We start from the raw sequence: 21994 nt of genomic DNA on the forward strand, positions 1-21994 counted from the left end.
GTGATTTATTTATAGATTACCGACTGGACATGAGAGCTTGCGAACAAGAGTGGCTATGTGCAGTTAAACAAAAACAATAACAAGCGGCTTACCCACAAGGTAATAGAGTAAGTAATAAACAATATTGAATTAATGTGTTCATATACACGACAAAAAGAAGTTAAATTTATATTTACTCTCAATTAAATTTTTAGTAAAATGACATGACTGTTCGCGTCAAGTATTTGGATACGGCCTGCGGTGTGGTTGCCAACCATGGCGGCTATGGGGTTTATGCACACTTTCTAGGAATTTTGAAAAATAAATGGTCCCACACTGGTCCCCACTTATCTTTAATATTGAAAATATAATTCCTAACTGCACATAGGTTGCTTCTGAAAGATTTGACTGATGTGTACAGACTTCATTATCTATTGCAGACTCAGCTGTAACTAAGCGAATTCACCCAACAAGATTCCAACAACAAATATAACATCACCCACTAATAGCGACCACGATTGAGGGAGCACAGATGGTTTTTCTTCAGCACTCGCTTTTTTGATGCGCACTCCCATAATATGCGCTCTTAGCGGTCACCACGCTTGGTCTTGTGGGTAAGCTGAAGTCCAAACATTCTGTCCCTTTGATGATAGCAGCATCCATTATCGACTTTACGTCCACCATCATTCACTATCGGGCCTAATACTTTAGCTTGAAAAGATCGATATTATTATCAACCCAATTCTCTCATATGGATAATGGAGAAAGCTTTCTTACTGGCCGTTTGATAACAACACCACTGCTGTAATCAATTCTTCTGCTCCAGCATGAATATTTGTAATTTGATTTAAAGGCTACCACCGATAAGAAGAAAATCGTTCATCTCATTTAACAAAGAACTCGCAAGAAAAACCTTGGTTAATATCTGTGAATAGTGCGGTGTCAACTTACGCTGCGTGGGAAGATAAAAATATACAACAAAAATTATAACGAAAAGGAAGGGCTATCTTCGGCACGCCGAAGATTTAATACCCTTGCAGACTCAACCTTTTCATAATGCTCATAGTGCTTTGCCCGTATCTAAGAATCACAGGGAAAATAGTTAATGCCGAGTATGGTTAAGATGTCTTGAAAAACAAACAAATTTTCTATGCAACAACTTAATTTTCGACTGATCGTTCCTATGGAGCTATATGGTATAGTGGTCCGATCTTAATAGGATTTTGCATATATATGAGGAGCATAGTAAAACAAATAAATGCCGAGTTTGGTCAAGATATCGTGAAAAACAAACTAATTTTCCATACAACAACTTAATTTTCGACCGATCTTTCCTTTGGCAGCTATATGATATAGTAGTCCGATCTTAATAGAATTTTGCATATATATGAGGAGCATAGTAAAACAAATAAATGTCGAGATTTGTCAATATATCGTGAAAAACGAACAAATTTTCCTGGTTTTCTGGTTTTGACATATGTACTGCGTGCAACAGAAAAAGGGACTTCTGTAAAGTTTCATAAAGATAGCTTTAAAACTGAGAGACTTGTTCGCATAGAAACAGACAGTCGGACATGGCTATATCGAATATATATACTTTATGGAGTCGGAGATGACTCCTTCTATGCGTTACACCTTTCACGACAAAATTATAATATCCTCTGCAAGGTTATAAAAAGAGCATCTACAAAATTTCCTGACTGCGGCGTTGGATAATTGCAGGCAGTGGCTCCATTAGAAATTCTAAACCATGTAAGTGAGATGTTCAGCGAACATTTACATCAGCAAGTGCAAATTATCTACATTTTTTTTTGCAAAACTTAAGAAAATGTAAGAAGTAATATACGTTCAAATTACAAACATAAAAGAGAAATAATACATATAAATTTTATAAAATATCCTTTGACAGTCGAAAGCATTACTGTTTTTCCGGACAGCCAGGGCTGCATGTTTGTTTGCCTGTGCTTATTTATAAGCCTTAACGCTGATGATAGCGATGAAAGTTTATTATTACGTTAATAAAACTTCGATATTAGACCACGCGTATATGAAAACATGGACACGCAAAAGTTGAGCGCAATCATTAATGCAGCGGTTTTTGAGAGAAGCCGTTCGGGAACCCGTTCTCACAAATTTTGTGAGTAGACAAGTCAAATAAAAATCACGCATTGGACAAGTGAAGGTCTATAACGACATAGAAATTGCGGACAGTGCACTGAGCCTTTGGACGCAGTAAAGAGCCTTCCAGAGCTCCTCGGTACACAGTCGAATTGCGCCAAGCGGCGCGTATCACATATAATATTTTTGAAGGATACAACGGCAGCTCACATGACTACCAAGCCGAGTCGTGCTGGCCTCTTACAATACAGTGCTAAACTTGGAGGCCATTACCGCTTTGACTTAACATACAATGATAAACGCCCCCTTGTCATAGAGTAGGAGATAGGTACTACGATCAGGAAGAAAATGAGATAACCGTGCAAACAAATTAGCTAAACATGTCTTACGACAAGGTAATGGCTAGAGGCCTTTGCAGGAAATGTACAGAGGATGCACCACGAATATTCATCCCTGGTTTGCTGCCTCCGGCTTGCTTAAAGCTCAAAGTAAGTCCCTGCTGTCATTCATAGTGCACAAAGTAGTACTGACAGACATGAATTTTTTTGTCGACACGTGTGTGGCTAACCATTCTATTAAGCCTCACAAATGGCTATTAGATGTAATCCCAGCTGAAACCGCTCTTACAGGTTGCTCCATTCATGGCTGCAATAACAACACGAGAAAGTGTGCTGCCAATGTTCGGTGTAATGTCGAATTTTTTTTGGTTAACTCGTTAGATGCGCTTAATAGTATTATTGGCCTTGACCTACTAGCGCCAGTGGGGTCTCTTTTCAGTCTTAAAGATAGCATAAGAAAAATCAGTACCGCCTCGGAGGAGATTGAGTATCACAGGTCCACTCATATAAACTGGGGGAAAATTGTGGAGATTGACGTACCCCAGAATCTAAAAACAAAGCTTTTTTTTTTATTTGTTTAATAATGGTCGATAAAAACGAGTGTCTTCCTAATTACTTATGACATCAAATTATGAATATTAAATTCTAATTGGAATACACAATTTTCTAATAGCATCACCGACACGATGGAAGTGTTTTATTTGCCCGTCCGGCCAGCTACGCCCCTTTTCACAGATAATTTTGTTAGTGACGCTATTAGAACCTTCAGATAAGAAGAAAGCTGTTAGTAGAAAAAAAGTGTTCTTAAGTAAAAATTAAAAATAATCTTAATTTACAATATTATTTAAGAAAATACAATAAATAACAAAAAAGAAAGAAATAAGTTATTAATAAAGTAATGAACTTTATACAAGATATATAGAGTGTTAAGTATATAGGATAGAAAAGAGGAGCTGGGAATGATCAGTCACTTCCCATGGGTGTTTCTGAGAAGAACAGGTTATCACGGCTCACCTTTACAAGACCTTCATTACGGGAAACAACTTTTTGAAATTGAATATTATAAACACAAGCATGCTTTACTACGCCGCTATGGCTGACCTTTTGCTGTCTGTCTACGACTGTCACTAGCTCTTTAAGTATACCCAGTTTAATGATTTTGCAAACAAATAATGTAATCCATTTCATCATTGAGTTACAGTCTTCTCGGTTGCTCACAACGGCACCACCCTGCACACGCCGGATAAGGTCGTGGCGCAGTACGAGAACCGAGTATTGGCCGTGACAACCTTCTGCAGCAAAGCAGAGAACAGCATGTGCGCTCAGGGTCTACATTCTCGCCACCTCGATCCGGTGACCTTGGTAGACGATGGTGTCATTATCATCGACGAGCAGCCGGCCACTGTCAGCTATGACGGAAGCATGAAAACCAAGGTAGTCAGGACGACCTTCGTCACGCGCTGGTTAACGACTCAAGATTCGCCAACCGCAATAACGCCCAAAGCTCATTCCCTGATGTCACGTCATCCTGAACATTAGCGGCCACAACATGCTGCTCAGCCTCCTATATCTGGGGTCTTATTCTCCTAACGCAGTACATAAGAATGTTACAAAGCACCCACCAAGCCAACGAATTAGTGGGTACTGACCGCTCCCATCGAAAATGCTAAAACAGCGTTGCCAACGACAATCGACACGTTCAGCAGTTCGAGGCAGACCTAGCGATCCTCGACAGCTTTTTGCTAAACATCTACTGAGAAATTGGGTGTACTGGACGAGGCGCTTACGCTGCATTTTTTGGCTTAGACGAGAGCAGCACTCTGCAATAACAAAACTAATCTCAGCTTGGTCGCGATCGGCCTTTAAGCAGGGAGGTAACGTCAGTCCGATCATTCACAGGCCAAGCCCAGTAACAACGACCTGCCCGAGCCAATAGATGTAGATACATCTACATCCAGTACAGACTTACTAATCTTAACGCGAATCTCAATAAAAGATCGATCGAAAGGTAGAGGACCACGTCGCTACCAGCCTTGGTCAAAGTCAGAGGCATACGGGTCTGCCGAGGTACTCGCTGAGCTCGAGGTCGAAGGCGAGTACGACAAGACATTTTTGTAGGGGTAGGTTCCTGCTGCCAATCATATGACACAAAGCAGGAACAAGCATCAAATTTCGTATCGACGCGGGCGCGTCTCAAAATTCTATCATGCTACACAAGTGGCTGCTAGACATAAAACCCCCGAAAACCCTTCTACCGTTTGCCCCATTCATGGTTCCAATAACACTACGCGAAAGTGGCCTTTTTTTTTTTTTAAACACATTAGATATGGTCGACGGAATTATTGGCCTTGACCTACTAACGCAAGTGGGGGCTGTTTTCAATCTTTAAGATAGCCTAATAAAAACCAGTACTGTTTTGGAGACGAATCAGTATCACAGTATCACAAAGTTGCCACTCACCTAACCTAACACGTTAGTCTCAAATTGCACTCATCCTTTAAATTAAGTGGTATTGCCTTCAGCAATCACAACCCAATGTACAATCCGAAGCTCCAGGAAGCACCAAATGTGTGTTGGATATTGGCTACGCCAAGGCCGGCCCAGTAATTATACAATCTAAAAATTTATTTCAAGAACTATGGTTGCTCGATTTAGGTTGTAATTCTCAACTTCCACCTAACCTAGCTGAGAAATGCCAAATATGTCGGACTCACATTTCCTTTTTAAAAAGCTAAGCTTGGCACAACATATTGGTAAGATATTGGGCATGCTTTCTCAGACGGATCAATAAAGACTTATGCCGCAGTTGCTTACCGCCGGATAACGAACGTAACAAGGATAACAAGGATACTCCCCTTGGTGCACAGACGAGCGTCGCTCTACTCAAGCAACATTCACTCCCGCTCTTAAATCTCTGTAGTGCGCTGGTATTAAGTAGACTAGTTGCATATATTCACCACTTTGTAAAAACCTGGACAAGACTGCAAATGCTTGTTTAAGCGTAGCTGTCGGATGATTCATCCAAATGTAAAACCTTTGTTTGCACAGATTAGATTCTAGACATGATTACGGCGAACGCATGATATCAGGTAATTTCAAATGAAGATTTAGCCGACTGCGTAACCATACGCATGTTGGCATCAGATTTACTGAACTTTGATGAAACGGACCAGCCTGGCTTGACGATACAAATCTCAATATTATGCATTTCTGCCACTATTTCAAATGACATTGCGCAAGAGGAAGTACAGACAAAAAAAATAGCTGCGTTGGCAGTACACAACGCTGTAAAGGCTATGATGGACGACCAGGTTAAACGTGTTTAATTCTGGCAGAAACTCGAACGCATCATGACTTATGTATTGCGCCTCTCGAAATGAACACAACGTCTGCAATATGACACCGGCTCATTTTTATGAGGCACGCTAATAATGCCTACGACACTCACAGACAATCAAAAAGGATTACCGAAACTGCTTGGGAAATCTTCACTTGTGACCAGCTGCTAGCTGCGCACTCCCGCCAAACATCGACGAAGTTGGATTGGTAGGCGTCATTAGACGTCTAAACACAATTCGGAATTACCCTTCTGTGTCAAACAACCGATTATTCTACCAAAGGCACATCATATAACGATATGAACATATCGGTGCACGAAATCTTTTTCAAAAGGTTTCTCAAATATTTATTTATACTGACTATGCGTCAGCATATGAATTTGCAGCTTATGACTGATCTACCAACAGTTCGAGTGCGACTAGACACACAAAGGGTCAGAATGTCTGAACAGCTTCGTTCTAAATGGACTAGAAGTGTAAGTGAAGGGTTCACATACTCTACCATCAGCATGGCTTCAAGCACAAATCATCGAGGCATCTCCTGGACATTGCGGATTAGTGCTAGCAGGCAAACAAGAAAAATTTAATTTAATTTTTTCTCTGTTCAAATCTATCCCACCTAGTTGATGACGATTTGCGATCAAATTAATTTCCATGCTTCCTCCATGCTTCCATACTTTCAAGTAGAAATGAAGTTCAAGAATAGAATTAATGTTCTGACTAGAAGGGGACTAACGCAAGCCTTAGTAGCAACAGTTTGAACATTTTTGGTCAAACTTCTTTATGAGAACGGCGGAGTTTTGGAAATGTTGTTCTTCAAAAGTGAAGTCAAAGTTATTATGAAAATCATTAAAAAGAAAATAACAATATTATTGATTGACCGGCGGCTTAACGCAAGATTTCAATGGACATGACAAACTTGGTGCTTACAATTTAATTTCTATTGAATTAGTAATTAGTATATTACATGTGGGTATGGTGAATGTGGACATTCAAGTGGACCTGAAGTTGTTGAGAATTATACTAATATTTTCAATATTACTTGCAATTTCAGCAAAAAATAGGGTCGTGGTTTGGGTTTTATGATGACAGCACGCGATTGTGACCTAACTAAAGCGCAGACACAGTCACGTCAGGAAATATTGGTAATTCAAAGTACTATTACGTTATTTTAAAATATATTAACTGAGTATTGTTGGAATTCAACAGTTAAAAAAAAAACAAGTAAGAGGCTCTAGTCGGGAGTTCCCGACTAGGGTTACCCTGAACCCTCTTCTACCAATACCAAATGCAGCTCGCACTACGCGCTCGTTTGCATTAGGAGTAATAAAAATATATTAAAAAATAAATAGTTCCCTCGGTAGTGTTCGAACTCGCAACAAACCACACTACTTGCCGCCGCCTCTACTCAACAGCCACACCAATAATTGAGTCTCAATGAGAATAAAACCGAATTAATATAGCAGCACAGAAAACAATACAATCGCAATTGCAATGCTGTTGATAGAATTCAATGAAGTCGCGCATGAATGTGTGTGTATACATGTTTACAGAAATTCTTGCAATTTACGCTTGCTGCCTCAAACTCGTAGCCAGCCAAAATACATTTTCTTTAATAACTTCTGTGTTTCCTAACCGATCTCCTACATTTCTAATTTCAAGTCTCTAGCTCTTATAGGTTCTGAGACCCTTGCGTTCATACATATGGACATGGCTAAATCGACTCGGCTGTTGATGCTGATTAAGAATATATATACTATATGGGGTCGGACATGTTTTCCTTTGCCTTCATTTGCACAAAAACATTATACCCTTTTTACCAATTTTCAAAGTTGTTTTAAATGTTTGCAAAAAATAAAATGTTTGCTGTATGAATACTTAGGAATGTATCTGTTTGTGTCCAAATGTATATAAAAAAAAGCGTGTTCAAATTTATTAAAGAACTTTGTTGCTAAACATATCTTTATGAGAAGAGTGTAGTTCAAATTGGAATTTTTAATTATTTGATTTTACGGGATTCAAAAATTTAACATGCTTGACCTGTATATACTATGCGAAAAGCCAAATTTGGTGACTCTAAATCTTTAAGACGAGATATACTCTATTTAAATATTGGTTTTTATCGATTACGTGAATAAACTTAACAAGGATTTGATCTGCGCCGGCAATAAGCGGACCAACGTTTCAAATTTCAAGGCTCTATATTTTATAATTTACAATTATCTATTTACATACAGAGGAATCCCCTCGAGAAAGTCGTCGATCTATTACGACTTATGATTTATCTTCAATTATCTGCGGCAGCAACAATGATGGGGAGAGATCAATAAAAAATTTTACTTTTGCAACTTTGGCAAATGCAATTCGAACACTGCAAAGTACCAATAAGCCCACTTGCAACAGAAATTTTTAAAAAATTTGTTTTCAGTTCGCGCGAATAGTTGTGAAAAATGAAGGTGGAAAAGAGTATTACTGCCAAAGATGATGTTTTTTTTAATGATAGCTCATAACTTCGTGTTTAAAAGTTTATTTTATATTTTCGTATAAAATGTAACATTCTTAAAATCTTACTCTGAAATAGCCAAATCAATTTTAAAGCCATTAAAATACGGATGCTCCAATATATCCTTGGCTGAAATTCGATGTACTGGGTCATAAATAAGCATTCTTTGAATAAGGTCGACACCGTTTGCATCAAGATTTTTTAGCTGGTTGGTTAACTGATTTGTCGACCAACAAGGAAATGTATTTTTGTAATCGGGAAGCGAAGTTACGCCCGGCCAAATGTCTTCTGTGGGTGTTTTGAGTATTCTGAAAATAAAATTAAAATATGTCTTGAAATGTGACCAATAGGAATATGATGGTGCATAATATTGATCACATTAGAAACTAATCCAAGAAAGGTGTTCTTCGGCACGCCGAACATTAAATAACCTTTAGACATACATATGTCTTAAGGTTTTCTAAACATGCTATGATAACAGTTAATCTCGTATTTGCTTTAAAAATTTTAATAAACAGAACATTTTTGCATACATCACAAAAGGAGTATGTCTTAAGGTTTTCTAAACATGCTATGATAACAGTTAATCTCGTATTTGCTTTAAAAATTTTAATAAACAGAACATTTTTGCATACATCACAAAAGGAGTAAGACAAAATGCCGAGTTTGGTGAAAAAAACTTTAACATAAAAATAAAATTAGTTTTTAAGAGAACTTTAAAATTGTGAGCCAAATTAATGTTCTTAATGAATTTTTCAAATGATCTTACACTCGAAACTTTTCCCATTACACTATATTCAATAGCGGTCATAGGAACCATCGGTGGTCGAAAAGTGTGTTTTTGCATGGACTTAACTCGGCATTTTTAACTATGCTTCCTACATATATGTAATATCGCACCATTTTATTATATAGGTGCCATACGAATGATCGGTCGAAATTGTACGTGTAAATTGCAATTTTATACTCGCTAGTTAATAATCTATGGTAAATGAAGTGATAGCACTGATCAACGAAAAATTATAAAAATCAGCCAGACTGGCTTTCAAGTTGAAACCGAGATCTAGAAAAAATACACGAGTTTGTGACTTCAAATCACAGGCTTAGCACAGCCGTAGCACAATTGCGGATGGACAATTTTCTATTTGTCCCTGGCTAAGTTGAAGACTTTTGAGTAAATGCATGTAAGCGAAACTACATATCTATATTCGTATTGCTCTACATCTTCAATATATATTTATACAAAGGAACAGTATGGCTTCGTTTCAATCAACTAAAACAAGGTGCTTACACGAATGTTTACATACACTGTTATTATATATTAGATATTTTAAAAAAAATTTACTTTACCTGAACATTCGAAATAATTGATCAATCTCCGAATCACCTTGAAATAATGGTTTCCGTGTAGCCATTTCTGCAAAAATGCACCCAATGGACCAGATGTCAACTGGGCAAGAGTATCTTGGAGAGCCCAATAATACTTCTGGAGCCCTATACCACAGAGTAACTATTTCATGAGTATAAATGCGTACTGGTATACCAAACGATCTGCCGAGTCCAAAATCTGCAACTTTAATAATACCATTTTTATCAATAAGAAGATTTTGCGGTTTTAAATCACGGTGAAGGACCCGACGTCGATGGCAAAATAGAATAGCATTTGTTATTTGATACAAGTAGCTCTTGACTAGTTGGCTATCAAGATGCTTTTCCGGTGGTAAGGAATCCATATATTTTTTAAGGTCCATAGATAAAAATTCAAATATCAGGTATATACGATTTTCTTCCATTAATACATCTTCTAAGCACACAATATTTGGATGCTTTAATTCTTTCAATAATGAAATTTCTCTGTAAAAAAGAAAGATCCATGTATTTAGTCAAACATAAAATTCGAGCAATCTATAAACTATTTATTTACGTACCTTATCGCAGTAGATGGGACACCCTCGTCATCAGACTCCAATCGAATTTTTTTCATGGCGACGATTTGCCCAGTTAATCGGTTGCGGCCCTTATAAACAACGCCATAAGTACCTTCTCCAATCTTTTCAATTTTTTCGAAGTCTTCCATTTTACTCCCGGCTAGTTTCAGAAAAATGCCGGGCTTTTTTTAAGGTTGCCACAGTTTTTAGAATACCACGGATGCTTATTAGATATATTTATGACAAATTCAATCGATAAATGTAATGATCACCGATATTGAAACACTGAAAATGAACAAGCACAAGCACTCTACACACAACCAACCTTACTAAAAATATTATAATAACCTGTTAAGTAATAGCACTAACCAAATAACATATAGATCGGACAAACCGTACTTTTGATGGTGACATTCGTTTTTTTTTGCGGCTGGTCCAAACTCGCCTTCGTTTTTTTTCGGGTTCGAGACATGCCCGCATGCTCTCAGAGCAAGAGAGTATGCATACATATGGCCTGTGTCGTGGAACGGCAACGCTGTCTTTTTACTCGCTCACTCTACAAGAAACTGCTTTGGCTTACTCTCATCCATATGATTTGTGCGATAGAACGGCATCGCTGTTTTTTATCTCGCTCCCACTATAGGAAACTGCTTTGGCTTACTCTCAGTGCTCTTTCAATTTGTCTATGTACCGTTTAAATGTTTGTGTGTGTATGTGCCCGCACAAGCAAAAATGCCCACAAATTCAATTTTTCTCAAAAGTCGGTGGCATTTTTTCCCTTTTGAGTGGACGAGTAATATGAAATAATGAAAGGGTTTGCCCCGTCGATGCGAAATTCTTTCATTTTAGCTCGTTCTTCTTCGAAAGGGTACCTAAGCGTTGGCATGTTTTCATTTAAAAGTTTTTGGACTTGCTATTCACGCATACTTGCGTATTTTGTATATGAATAGAAGCATTTATGCGCCTGTGTGCCTGTTGGTCCCTGCCTGCCTGTCCGATGCAAATTTGACAATGTTTTTGGATTTCTGAATTTCGAGCTCTACACACACACACAGAGACACAAATGTATGTGAATAAGCTGATCATGGGCGCAAAATTTAAAAATATCATTATTGGCACGCGTCTGACGCGCGCCCTTCTTTATATGATTTAGGGTTTGAATTGATGAATGAATGTTGACCCCTTATTACCTGCAGCAGCCCGTTGGGCCGAAAGGGTAAATTTTTGGCAAGTACCTGCACTTGCGTATGTACATACATAGGTCAAGTGACTGATCACTTAAATAATTTTATGAACATATTCATATGCGTGAATAGCAAGTCCAAAAACTTTTAAATGAAAACATGCCAACGCTTAGGTACCCTTTCGAAGAAGAACGAGCTAAAATGAAAGAATTTCGCATCGACGGGGCAAACCCTTTCATTATTTCATATTACTCGTCCACTCAAAAGGGAAGAAATGCCACCGACTTTTGAGAAAAATTGAATTTGTGGGCATTTTTGCTTGTGCGGGCACATACACACACAAACATTTAAACGGTACATAGACAAATTGAAAGAGCATTGAGAGTAAGCCAAAGCAGTTTCCTATAGTGGGAGCGAGATAAAAAACAGCGATGCCGTTCTATCGCACAAATCATATGGATGAGAGTAAGCCAAAGCAGTTTCTTGTAGAGTGAGCGAGTAAAAAGACAGCGTTGCCGTTCCACGACACAGGCCACATGTATGCATACTCTCTTGCTCTGAGAGCATGCGGGCATGTCTCGAACCCGAACAAAAACGGAGGCGAGTTTGGACCAGCGGCAAAAAAAACGAATGTCACCATCAAAAGTACGGTTTGTCCGGTCTATATGTTATTTGGTTAGTGGTAATAGTTAGTTTATATGTTGTACCTATTTTAAAATATTTATATGCTGTCAAATATATTGAGTAGAACGATTGCAAATTTTCTTCATGTAAACTTAGCAAGGGATGATCGATTTTTATTTAACCCGTTTAGTGTTTAAAATATTTAGAAGTTGTTTGTTCCTCGGTAAGGTTACAACAACTAAGCATATAATATATATGATCTTAAAATTGACAATGAATGGGGTCAAGAACTTTTGGGAAATAACACGGTCAATGTAAAACGTTGCTGCATCTGACTGTCTTGCTGTAAATATTTTTGTTTTGAATTGAAATATACTTCGAGATGCATGCAGGGTGTTTGTCGCTTGACCTTATTGATTTGTCCACAGAGCATCTCGTCCACACTGAATAATATTGAATAAATTAAATTGAATAGAAAAGCTTTAAATATACATATATGCATACAAGCCGAGCAATGCGTATGACGCGAACCAGTGATTTTGTTGTCAACGGGTAAAAAATACGGGACCCTTAGTTTTTGTTACACCTCTTTGGTTCCTGCGGTAGGGCCTCGCCCAGTCATGCACCATAAGAAGTAAATAATCGCTGCTAAGCTATATCTCAAAAAGAGTATTTAAATGTCTGCTTGTTCGAAATGTTGAAATAATAACAGCAATTAAGCATTCTTATAAGACTATAAAAATGAAGTTGACAGATGTAATATTGTATTAGCAAAGTTCTCATTCTCTAATCGGTTTTCTATTCATGCTTCAGTTTCTAATCAACTTTTATTAAAACCCATGCGAGTGCATTTCTATATGCACCTTAATCAAACTTTAAATATCCCAACAGAAGATTTATGTTTTTTTTTTAAATAATTATTTTAGCATTATTTTTGAAGGCACTTAAGTTTCAGCAGTACATCTATTCTTCCATCTTTGCTTAAGTTTGCAGTTGAGAGTGCGAATACTGATCCAGGCATTGCCAATCTGCTTGGAAGCTTTTTCTCAAACTACCTACTCGTCCTCTAGATATAATAATCATAAGCCTTATCCACATCAGTTACAGAGGTCAATATGCATCATAACTCCTTTTATTACTGAAAGTTTGGTGCTCGGCGACCTTAACACAATCAAGCCTGATCCCTCACCGGGCCCATATGAAAAGAATCGTTTATAATTGTTCTACATAAAAAGGGAGTAAAATCTGTTGTGGAAACTATCGAATTTTTTCCAAATTGTCTACTATTCCTTAAGCCTTTGAGAGAATCGTAACATTTCAACTGCTACATTTATGTAGCTATATTATTTCACCATCCCAACATGGCTTTGTGAAGCGTAGATCTGCAACCATTAACCTTCTTGTGTGCTTTTTCCTAGTATATGATGATTTTAAGAAAAGAATGGAGACTAACGTCAACTATTATGCCTTCTTGGCTTTCCATTTAAACTTCAGGATCTCAGAATATTTGAGTAAAGGAACCCAAAATGTTCTTCTCAGCCATTCGATTTTAATAGGTATTTAGGTGACTTCTGGGTTCCCCCGGTAGTCATATTAGCCTACTACTGTTTACTGTTTTCATGAATGACCTTCCCTCAATATTGTCTCACCATCGAGTACTAATGTATGCCTTGCATATGAGAATATGACCTCATGTGGTCTATTACAACATCCCAAGGGTGCCTTTCAGACTTTGTGTCTAACTTTTATATATAAACTGTTAAGAGTACTGACTTTCTATAGAAGACTTCCCAAAATGGCCCTAGACAGTTTACCGCTCGAGCGTGTCAGCAATAGCGGTAATGAAGCTGATGATTTAGGTGTCAGTCATAAGCTTAAATTCGATTCTCATATTACGATAGTGGTAAATAAGGTCAGAATGGTTTTGAATTTTATCCACCGATGGTCCAAGAAGTTTGAGGATCCGTACACGACAGAAACGCTCTTTATATATCTCTAGCATTGGATATGCCTCATATGTCTGCTCGTCACAATATTCCAGCTTAACTTCTCTGTCCCTACAAGACACGCAAAGTCATCTATTCTTAACTATTCACCAAGTATACAGTGTGAACCTATAGTCTTAGATTATATTCCTTTTTATAGTTCGCGACTTGTATCGTACGTTACATGACTGCGTCTCTCGATCGGTTTGGCAAGAGCTTTGATGCAGTAATTTGATTCGAGATGCACGCGAAACATAAACATACATAAGCAATAGAGCTGATTGTTTTTCTTATAATCACAGTTAATCTACGTTAAAATTATTAAAAAATTTGTTGCCGTAAAGATATTTTAGCAAAACTTAAATATACGAGGTCTATCATGCACCTTACACTTGAAAAATGTTTATCAACAACAGACTATTATATCATATAGCTCTTTATATTATATATATATTATAAAGATATTTAGATATCTTAACCAAGCCTAGCAATTATAAGTTTCACAATTCTCTTCGCATACCTGCAAAACTGTATTCACATATCTTCATGCCAGCTATGTTCTTTAAGTATCGCTTTCTTTATTCTCCATATCACTGAAGCTAGTTTTAGGTTTCATCGAGTTCTCAACTCGTGAGTGCCAGCTAAGGCAACAAATATTATTTTTTAATTTGTTTCTTTAGATAGGAATTCATTCTTATGAAGATTATGAAGACGACCGAAAGCCATTGCCTGTTTCCGCCGTAAGCAACAATTAGAAATAATAATCAAATTTTTTGAACAACTATAGAGCAATCGGTCCACATCATGTTTGACTTGTAAATCAATGGGTGAAGTAATGGGCAATAAAAAGGATATTTTTAAAACATTTTTGCTGTGAAATATTTAAAATTTAAGTAAGATATTGGTATTGGTTGATGGTATTATCGGCAGCATTGATATTTGTGCGTGGTCGGGCGTATTATATTGAGCGCATATAAGCGTACAAATAGTGAGACCTTGGCAACAGCGATCCACTGCGCTGAATGTGGAAATGTGGGAGAGCGTTGACGATTGCTCTATTATTCGATTTGCTCAGAGAAAGAGGTGGGAAGGAGTTGTTTTAAGCGGCGGCTAGCAATTGCTAATGTTCTTTGTTGTTCTTGTAAATGTGTTGAAGTTCTGTTCTTTAAAAGGATAAGATTTAAGACTATATATAGTTTTAATAGTGTAACGAATAATACGCACGCGATTCATGCCCATTAGGTGGCATACAAGACGGAGATAGGGCTAAGGAGCTGGTTTCAGGCAGTCCTAAGTCCGTAAGCAGGATTCTATTTGGAAAATTAAAGTTGATCAATATTGTCTGTTTTTGTTGGTATTTCCCCTTTTATGTTATTTATTTTCAGTTTCAGCTGCTTATGTTGTCGCAGGGATAGGATCGGTCCCTAAGAACCGCTGAGTCATTCCCTTATTGTTTAAAAAAAAGTTAAAACCACAAAGAAAACAAAGAAGTAAATCAAATTATTTAAAGAAATCAACAGAAAAACGCAAATCTAAGTTGCCTGTTTTTTTTACGCTGGTGTCCTCCCACCTTTCCTTACAGTTCTATGGACCAACGTCGTAGGAAATTGGACTAGGAAGTTTCTTCTCTCGTGTGTTTCCGTTTTGTTTTGTTTCTCAGTCTGGCTGCGTGGGTTTTTTTTTTTTTGTTATTTTGCTTTCGTTCCTAAGTATATATTTTAAATATTTGCTGCAAAATTATTTTGGTAATAATTTCATATTTTATATTTAAATTTTTGCTTAGCACAACGCTTTTATTTTAAAGCGGCGCGTCACACAGTCATAAATTGATTAATCCCCCTAAAAATGTAGATTTTTTCCTGAAAACGCCCTCATTTATACGCATTGTATAGGTATTATTTTGGTTGACTTCGGATTACGTCGGAAAGCCGTGTACAAATTCTTAATCAGAAATACCTTGATCATTGCTTCAAAAGAATTGGAGATAAACTGCCACTCAATGTTCGAATGTACACCTCATGAAACAGGAAGTCAACAATTTTTGCTGCGTGGGTATTGTCATGCCCTTCACCAACGTGAACTTGGCAAAGTGATCTACAGCGACGAATGTGCAACCAGGGGATGATCACTTGATGAGTACTTGTTTACCAATTCAGGTATCAATGATACTTTCTGCGAACCAAAAGCAACGGTTTTATCACACCCACATGAGCTGACGGTTCGTCCGCATGTCCTCCTATTTGGGCTTTGCGGCTAGTGATTCCGGCACCCAGAGTTTGCAACTTCTTTCTCCTGTTCGTCCTCTTCTCCTTCATTCACTGTTCCTTTGAACAAGCGTACACTCTGCACCTTCATGACCGGTAACTTCTTTGTTAAGCAGCTCTTGATAGACTGCAACATTAAACTAAAGTGTGGAATGCCAGCAAATACTCTGCACATCTTTAATGCTTCAGGATAATGCGTCTACGACAACGTTCTAGGCGCTCTTTGTGTACCACATCGAGAAGGAGTGCAGCTCCAATGACCACCGGGCCAGTCTCCCACTGATGTCTTTGAGACTTATAAGCCATTGTCGGCTTGCCTGATTTGTGATCACCGTAAAAATTAATCAGTTAACTTTGGCCCGAAAATTCTTATTGGAAATTTTACAGCTTTTGCAAACCTGTAACCGTATAAAGAATTTGATACTCCTGAACGGTCTTGCTGCCAAACCGAAAACTTTAATGGGGCGTCTAAGCAGAACCTGTCCGTATGATCCATGGGCTGCCGATCTCTTCGATGATGTCTAATTGTCTTATTTGGCTCACACGCTCTTATGCTTTGCCGGTGGCAAAGATATTGGCTATCCTTCACGGGTTCAGGTGTATCAGATGCTGTACCAGATGTACCTATGTACCTACGCTATCCTTCTCGAATTTCAGAAATCCGCGCTTTATAAATTTAAGCTGACTCTTCTGCTCATCTTCCAGGTCCCACATATTTAAATCAGCTTTAACGTCATCATCTTCTCGGAAATAAGTCACCTCTGTCATACCCGCGGTGGCGTCATCACCGATGCGTATGGCTACACTGCCTATCCTGACGAAGGCTACTGTATCCTGCAACCCTTTCATCTTACGTCCAGAATCTTTCTTATCCGCAAAAACACTTAGACTTATGTACTCCTTCCATTTCACATCTCCGATGTTATTTCACCTTGCTATCCTTCGCCAGTGAAAACGCGTCCGAGCATTCATGGTAAGCCTCTTAAGTTGTTTCCCTTAATGAGCATTATTCATATCCTTATTCACTTTCATATTCACAGCCGCATTCGTATCGTTGTTCTCACGTTGCCTTGACCTGTCATGTCCTTCGTGTAAAATCCGTCTCCGAACGTGCCTGACCCGGTGTTATCGCGCTCACTCAGGAGTACATTCCGCATTGCCGGCATACATACTTGCAATATCAAAATATCTGTAACAAATGTAACAATTATACAATACTACAGCAAAACGCTTTAGAAATTAACAACAGAAAATGCAGAAATCTAAAAAATAATAGCAAAAAAAAAGCACTGATCCACTTATTTTGTCCAAAGATGCTAGCGATTCTGAGCTCTGACGGACACTGCCTTTCTGAGAGACCCAAGTTTAATTCGTCTCTTTTTTATTCGGGTGAATTCCTACGCAATGTGCAGGATCCCACCTTTCGCCTAGCCGAGGGGCGTAGTCATGTTACATACGACAAAAGTCACGATATACTATACTCTATCACCATCTACTTTCTAAATAGCTTACAATAGAGTTAGTTAAACCAAATGTAAGCTACTCAAGTGTATTATATGTTAGTTTCGTACTCACTGCGAGCCAACCCAGAAGAGTCGATTTCACCTGTAATTATCTTATGAACAATTAATCGAAGATCATCAGAATTCTACTGGAGAATGAATGTAATCGCATTTAAGGATCCTTCTGGCCTTATTGATCACGGTCGTAACATACGACCAAATTTGGGTTTATGATCAAGAATGACAACCAGATCATTAACTTTTTTACTGATACTGCTGACACGCTCAAGCGGTAAGCTGTCAAGGGTGTACGAAACCATTTGGGTAGAGCTTCAATAGAATGTCTGTTGACTTATACTCCTTACAATTGGGCAATTGCAAAATGCCTGTGTGCTAACAATTTACAGGTTCCAAAATTCGCATATACCTTTTGTGCTGTCGACATAGATGTGCGCCTATTGCTAATTGAACAAACTAAGTTTGCCTTTAATACCGCGCATTACTTCCTAGAGGAGCTTAATTTTGATGAAATTGACATCAAATAACGCGATGATTTCGATGAGGTGATAGCCATGGTTGAAGCTCGCGTTCCATAAATATTCAGCGACGTCAATCTCCCTAAGTCCCATTCAACCATTGTTCGTCATGAGAATTCGTTAAACCCAACCTTGATCGTGGCCAACAGAACGTGCTTGCCCGAGCTCAAACTTCCAACGTTTTCCGGTGGCTATACCGAATATTCGGATTTCATCGTGATATTTGAGTCAGTCGTCGACAAGGATACCGAGCTGTCGAATATTGCAAAGTTGCAGCATCGCCGCTAATGTTTGTGCGGCGCTGCGTTGGATTCGGTTGGACCAATGGAGTTTTCCGGTGTAAATTATCGTGTGGCTCTGGCTCTTCTAAATAGAAGATTTAGTAATAAACGTCTTGTTTTCTAGGCACACATGAATGACATTCATGGGCTCAAGAGGGTAGTTTCGGAGTCTGCTTCGAAGCTGCGAGAGTTCTCCGACAAGGTCAATTCGCGCGTTGCAAACTTTGGGCAGTTTGGACCAAATCTCAGGACGAATAATAGTGCACACTGCTTCAAAAATTGGACACCCATACTCGAACCAAATGTGAGGAGACCGCAGGAATTGAAGGTCCCGACAGCCAATGAGCTCTTCGCATTTCAGGAAAGGCGAAGGTTGGAGGGCGTGCAATATGCTATGTCATCCCATATGACAAGCTCTCAGGTGGGCAAATCCAACTAAGCCCAGCAAAAGAGTGCTGGTAGCCAAGACTAACCAAAATGGCTGCAATTTTTGTGATGTATCTGGTCACGGGATCTACACATGCAGCGAATTCGGAAATTTATCTCCTTCGGTATAAAGAAACTAGGAAACTGGCCATTTCTTAGAACTGCCTAAGGAAGGGACATCAATCTCGGTCTTGCAGTAGTAGTCATTGTCGTACTTGTGGAGGAAAGCATCATACCCTGCTACCCCTTCCTACATCATTAGAAACTAATGCGTCGACACCATCACGTACATTGTCCGCTTCGAGAACAGCCACTTCGACTCACGCTCACACCACTACCTCTCTTGCTGTCCAAGGTCTTCAGTCTGGTGATGTGCTCTTGGCCACTGGAGTGGCAATGGTAATGAATAGTTCTGGTTCCTTGGTTCCCTGTAGGACTTTATTAGACTCAGTTTTTTAATTGCACATGGTCACATCGTTTTGCACAGAGACTTCAGTTATGGAAAACCAGATCGTCGGCAATTGTCACGGGTCTGTTCTAAAGGATCAGCTGTAAGAATTCACATGACGTCACAAGCCTCAGATTATTCAGCTACCTTTGATGCTCTTGTGATATCATCATCGATATATCAGATGGGAAAATCCCCTCGAACAAAAAGTTGACTGATCCTGAGGTCTACAAACCACAGTGGGTCGAACTTTTAATTAGAGTAAGCCTCTTCTACGAGCTTTTGTCTGTTGGGCAAATTATTCTTTTGCCAGGCATACCTCTTCTGCAAAAGACTCGTCTTGGCCGGGTCGTGACCGGTGGTTTTGAAAGACTGCGCAGAACCTCGTTGTTGGCTGATGGCCTCACTCCTGATATGCTGGTTAGTTGGACGCTCGTCTGGATGATTTGGTTCGCCGTTTTTGGTAGGTTGAAAGTTTTCAAGAGCCTGTAGTAAAGGCTTCTCCCGCTTATCATACTTCGAGCATTCAGTGAGATCGCCTTTGAAGTGGAGTGCAGAGCTGGTAGGAAAGTCTTATGGCCAGGCTTAATCTGATGCATGATGTCAAGCGCACAGGCATCTGCTTCAGCCGGTTCTATTGATGGTGCGATTCATGGTGAGATGAGCCCTCTTGGCAGCGTGTGGTATAGCTACAACATATGTTCTGGGCTCGATGGCGTGAGGAGTACCTCACCTTACTACAACAGCGAGCTAAATGGCGCGATCAAAGACAAGCGTTGTGCGTTAATGACATGGTGGTCGTCAAAGACGAAAATCTGCCTCCCATGCGGTGTCGCTGGGTAGGGTAGTAAAAATGATTACTGGGAAGGATGGAGTATCTCGTGTACCTGATCTGAGGACCAGGTCTGCAATCATTTGAAGAGCTGTAAGCAAGCTGTGGCTGCTTCCCCTTAAGGATTCTATTGAAAGTCAGGCTTCCAACGGCAGGAGTATTTTGGATTCTGCAGCAGTTGCATCAAATTAATATAAGCCAATATACATGCAAGCATAAAAAGAGGTCGTACACTTAGTTTAGTGAAACAGCTGTTCGTTGTAAACAAGGTTGGCAAGCCTCTCATGCATATTCTTCATTATCTCACCCACTTGTTCTTTCGTTATTGACCAATGCGAAGCAAAGAAATTGTTCGGAGCCACAGCCAAATAACTTAAAATTAATTCAAATTCACAAAATAAACTTATTATAACGTGTTGTTGTGAAAGGCCAAAATTAACTTTAATTCTTGGCTAAAGTTTCAAAACAGTTGCTAAAAAACATTAGCAACTCAACAATGACAATACTTTGCATTTGGAACAGTTTAAATTTGTCGACTTGTAATAAATTTCATCAGGCCATATCTTTATATGCATAATTTTACATAATTAGCATACATTAGGAGAATAGAGAATTCATTTCGATTTTTAATTTGCTTACACTTACAGATAGCAATGAATCTTATGATTATTACTATAAATAGTCTGTTATAGTTTAAGTTTTAATTATTAGTTTAAATCTGAAAGGTGTCGGATTTTCGCCCACTAAAACTACTACGTACTCGCTGTTCCCCTCTCGCAGAACGACCACTGAGTATGACTTCACGAGAGGGGGAGATGGCATGAAAGCATTTTATAGAATTTGCGATATTCTGCTGCTAGTAGGTCTATGGCGGCATTCCGGCCAGCATTAGTCCTGCATCGTTTGAGACGGTTCGAAAGGCGCACAACGCCATGCATTTGCGGCTGCAAGAAACGACCGTCATTGTGGGCCCCAGATCGATGACGCGTAGAGGAGCATCGACCGGACCACGTTGCAGATGAAGCTACGCTGTCTAGGCCTTCCAGTGTTCGTCATTGAGGCCATTTCCTGCGAGCCACCTAGTCACCTGTTGGGCTGCTTCAGTGGTTATTCTCTCTGTCTGCAATTTTTCTTTTGCCATCGTGACGATTGCGATGTCGCCTGCTGCAACCAGTCGGTAGGGCAAGTCAGAGCGCTCCGTCGTACATTATATTAATGGCATACTTGCGTCGCCCTGCCGCCGTGTGGTACATGAGTACCAGGTGTTTGAAGTATCTGGCAATGAGATTAATGAGATACTCGGACATCTGCAGCCTGGAGAATGCCAAGAGTGTATTTCGCCAGCTTGTCTAGCGTTGTCACAAAGCAGTTCTTTTTAGCCCTACCGCGGCATCGCGTGCCGTCTTTTGCATTCCGTGCCGTGTCCGCTACCAGTTTGATTGCGTCGACAGTGTTTCTGTGCCTACGGAAGCCGAACTGCCGGTCAGAGAGTCTCTAGGCGTGACTTCCCGTAGCATGCAGAGTGGCCTGTGGCCGGGTTTTGGGATAAGGATCAATCTCTGCATCTTCCAGCTCGTCGGAAAGTCTTTTTTTCTATCTAATGCATTGGTTGAATACATTTATTGCTGTGTCCGGGTGGGAGCTAGCGATGGTCTTCAGCTCTGCCTTGGGGATGCCGTCAGGCCCTAACACTTTGATTGATTTTTAC

The 21994-nt window shown here is 39.3% G+C and overlaps 1 protein-coding gene and 1 long non-coding RNA gene across 4 annotated transcripts in view; both read right to left on the reverse strand.

Moving 5' to 3' along the window:
• Positions 1–21994, reverse strand: part of LOC135430158 (uncharacterized) — a 142551-nt gene that overhangs the window by 105790 nt on the left and 14767 nt on the right. The window lies entirely within an intron of this gene.
• Cdk1 (Cyclin-dependent kinase 1) lies at positions 8285–10390 on the reverse strand. The gene is made up of 3 exons (XM_064684716.1): positions 10205–10390; positions 9627–10130; positions 8285–8584 (listed from the first exon to the last, which is right to left on the reverse strand). Exons 1-3 carry the CDS (start codon positions 10351–10353, stop codon positions 8341–8343), a joined length of 897 nt encoding a protein of 298 aa, XP_064540786.1. The 5' UTR covers positions 10354–10390; the 3' UTR covers positions 8285–8340.

The sequence above is a fragment of the Drosophila montana genome, unplaced genomic scaffold (genome assembly GCF_035044405.1).
Source record: "Drosophila montana isolate Dmon_TW-CO22-7 unplaced genomic scaffold, ASM3504440v1 contig_2956_1, whole genome shotgun sequence".
In the NCBI taxonomy this organism is placed as follows: domain Eukaryota; kingdom Metazoa; phylum Arthropoda; class Insecta; order Diptera; family Drosophilidae; genus Drosophila; species Drosophila montana.

What these genes read in the sequence shown, in the direction of transcription:
- Cdk1 (XM_064684716.1), bottom strand. Translation starts at nt 10,353, where the DNA reads ATGGAAGACTTCGAAAAAATTGAAAAGATTGGAGAAGGTACTTATGGC. An exon ending in GTCCCATCTACTGCGATAAG is followed by an intron (nt 10,131 to 10,204) that starts GTACGTAAATAA and finishes TCTTTTTTACAG; the next exon opens with AGAAATTTCATTATTGAAAG. An exon ending in CAATTATTTCGAATGTTCAG is followed by an intron (nt 8,585 to 9,626) that starts GTAAAGTAAATT and finishes TTTTATTTTCAG; the next exon opens with AATACTCAAAACACCCACAG.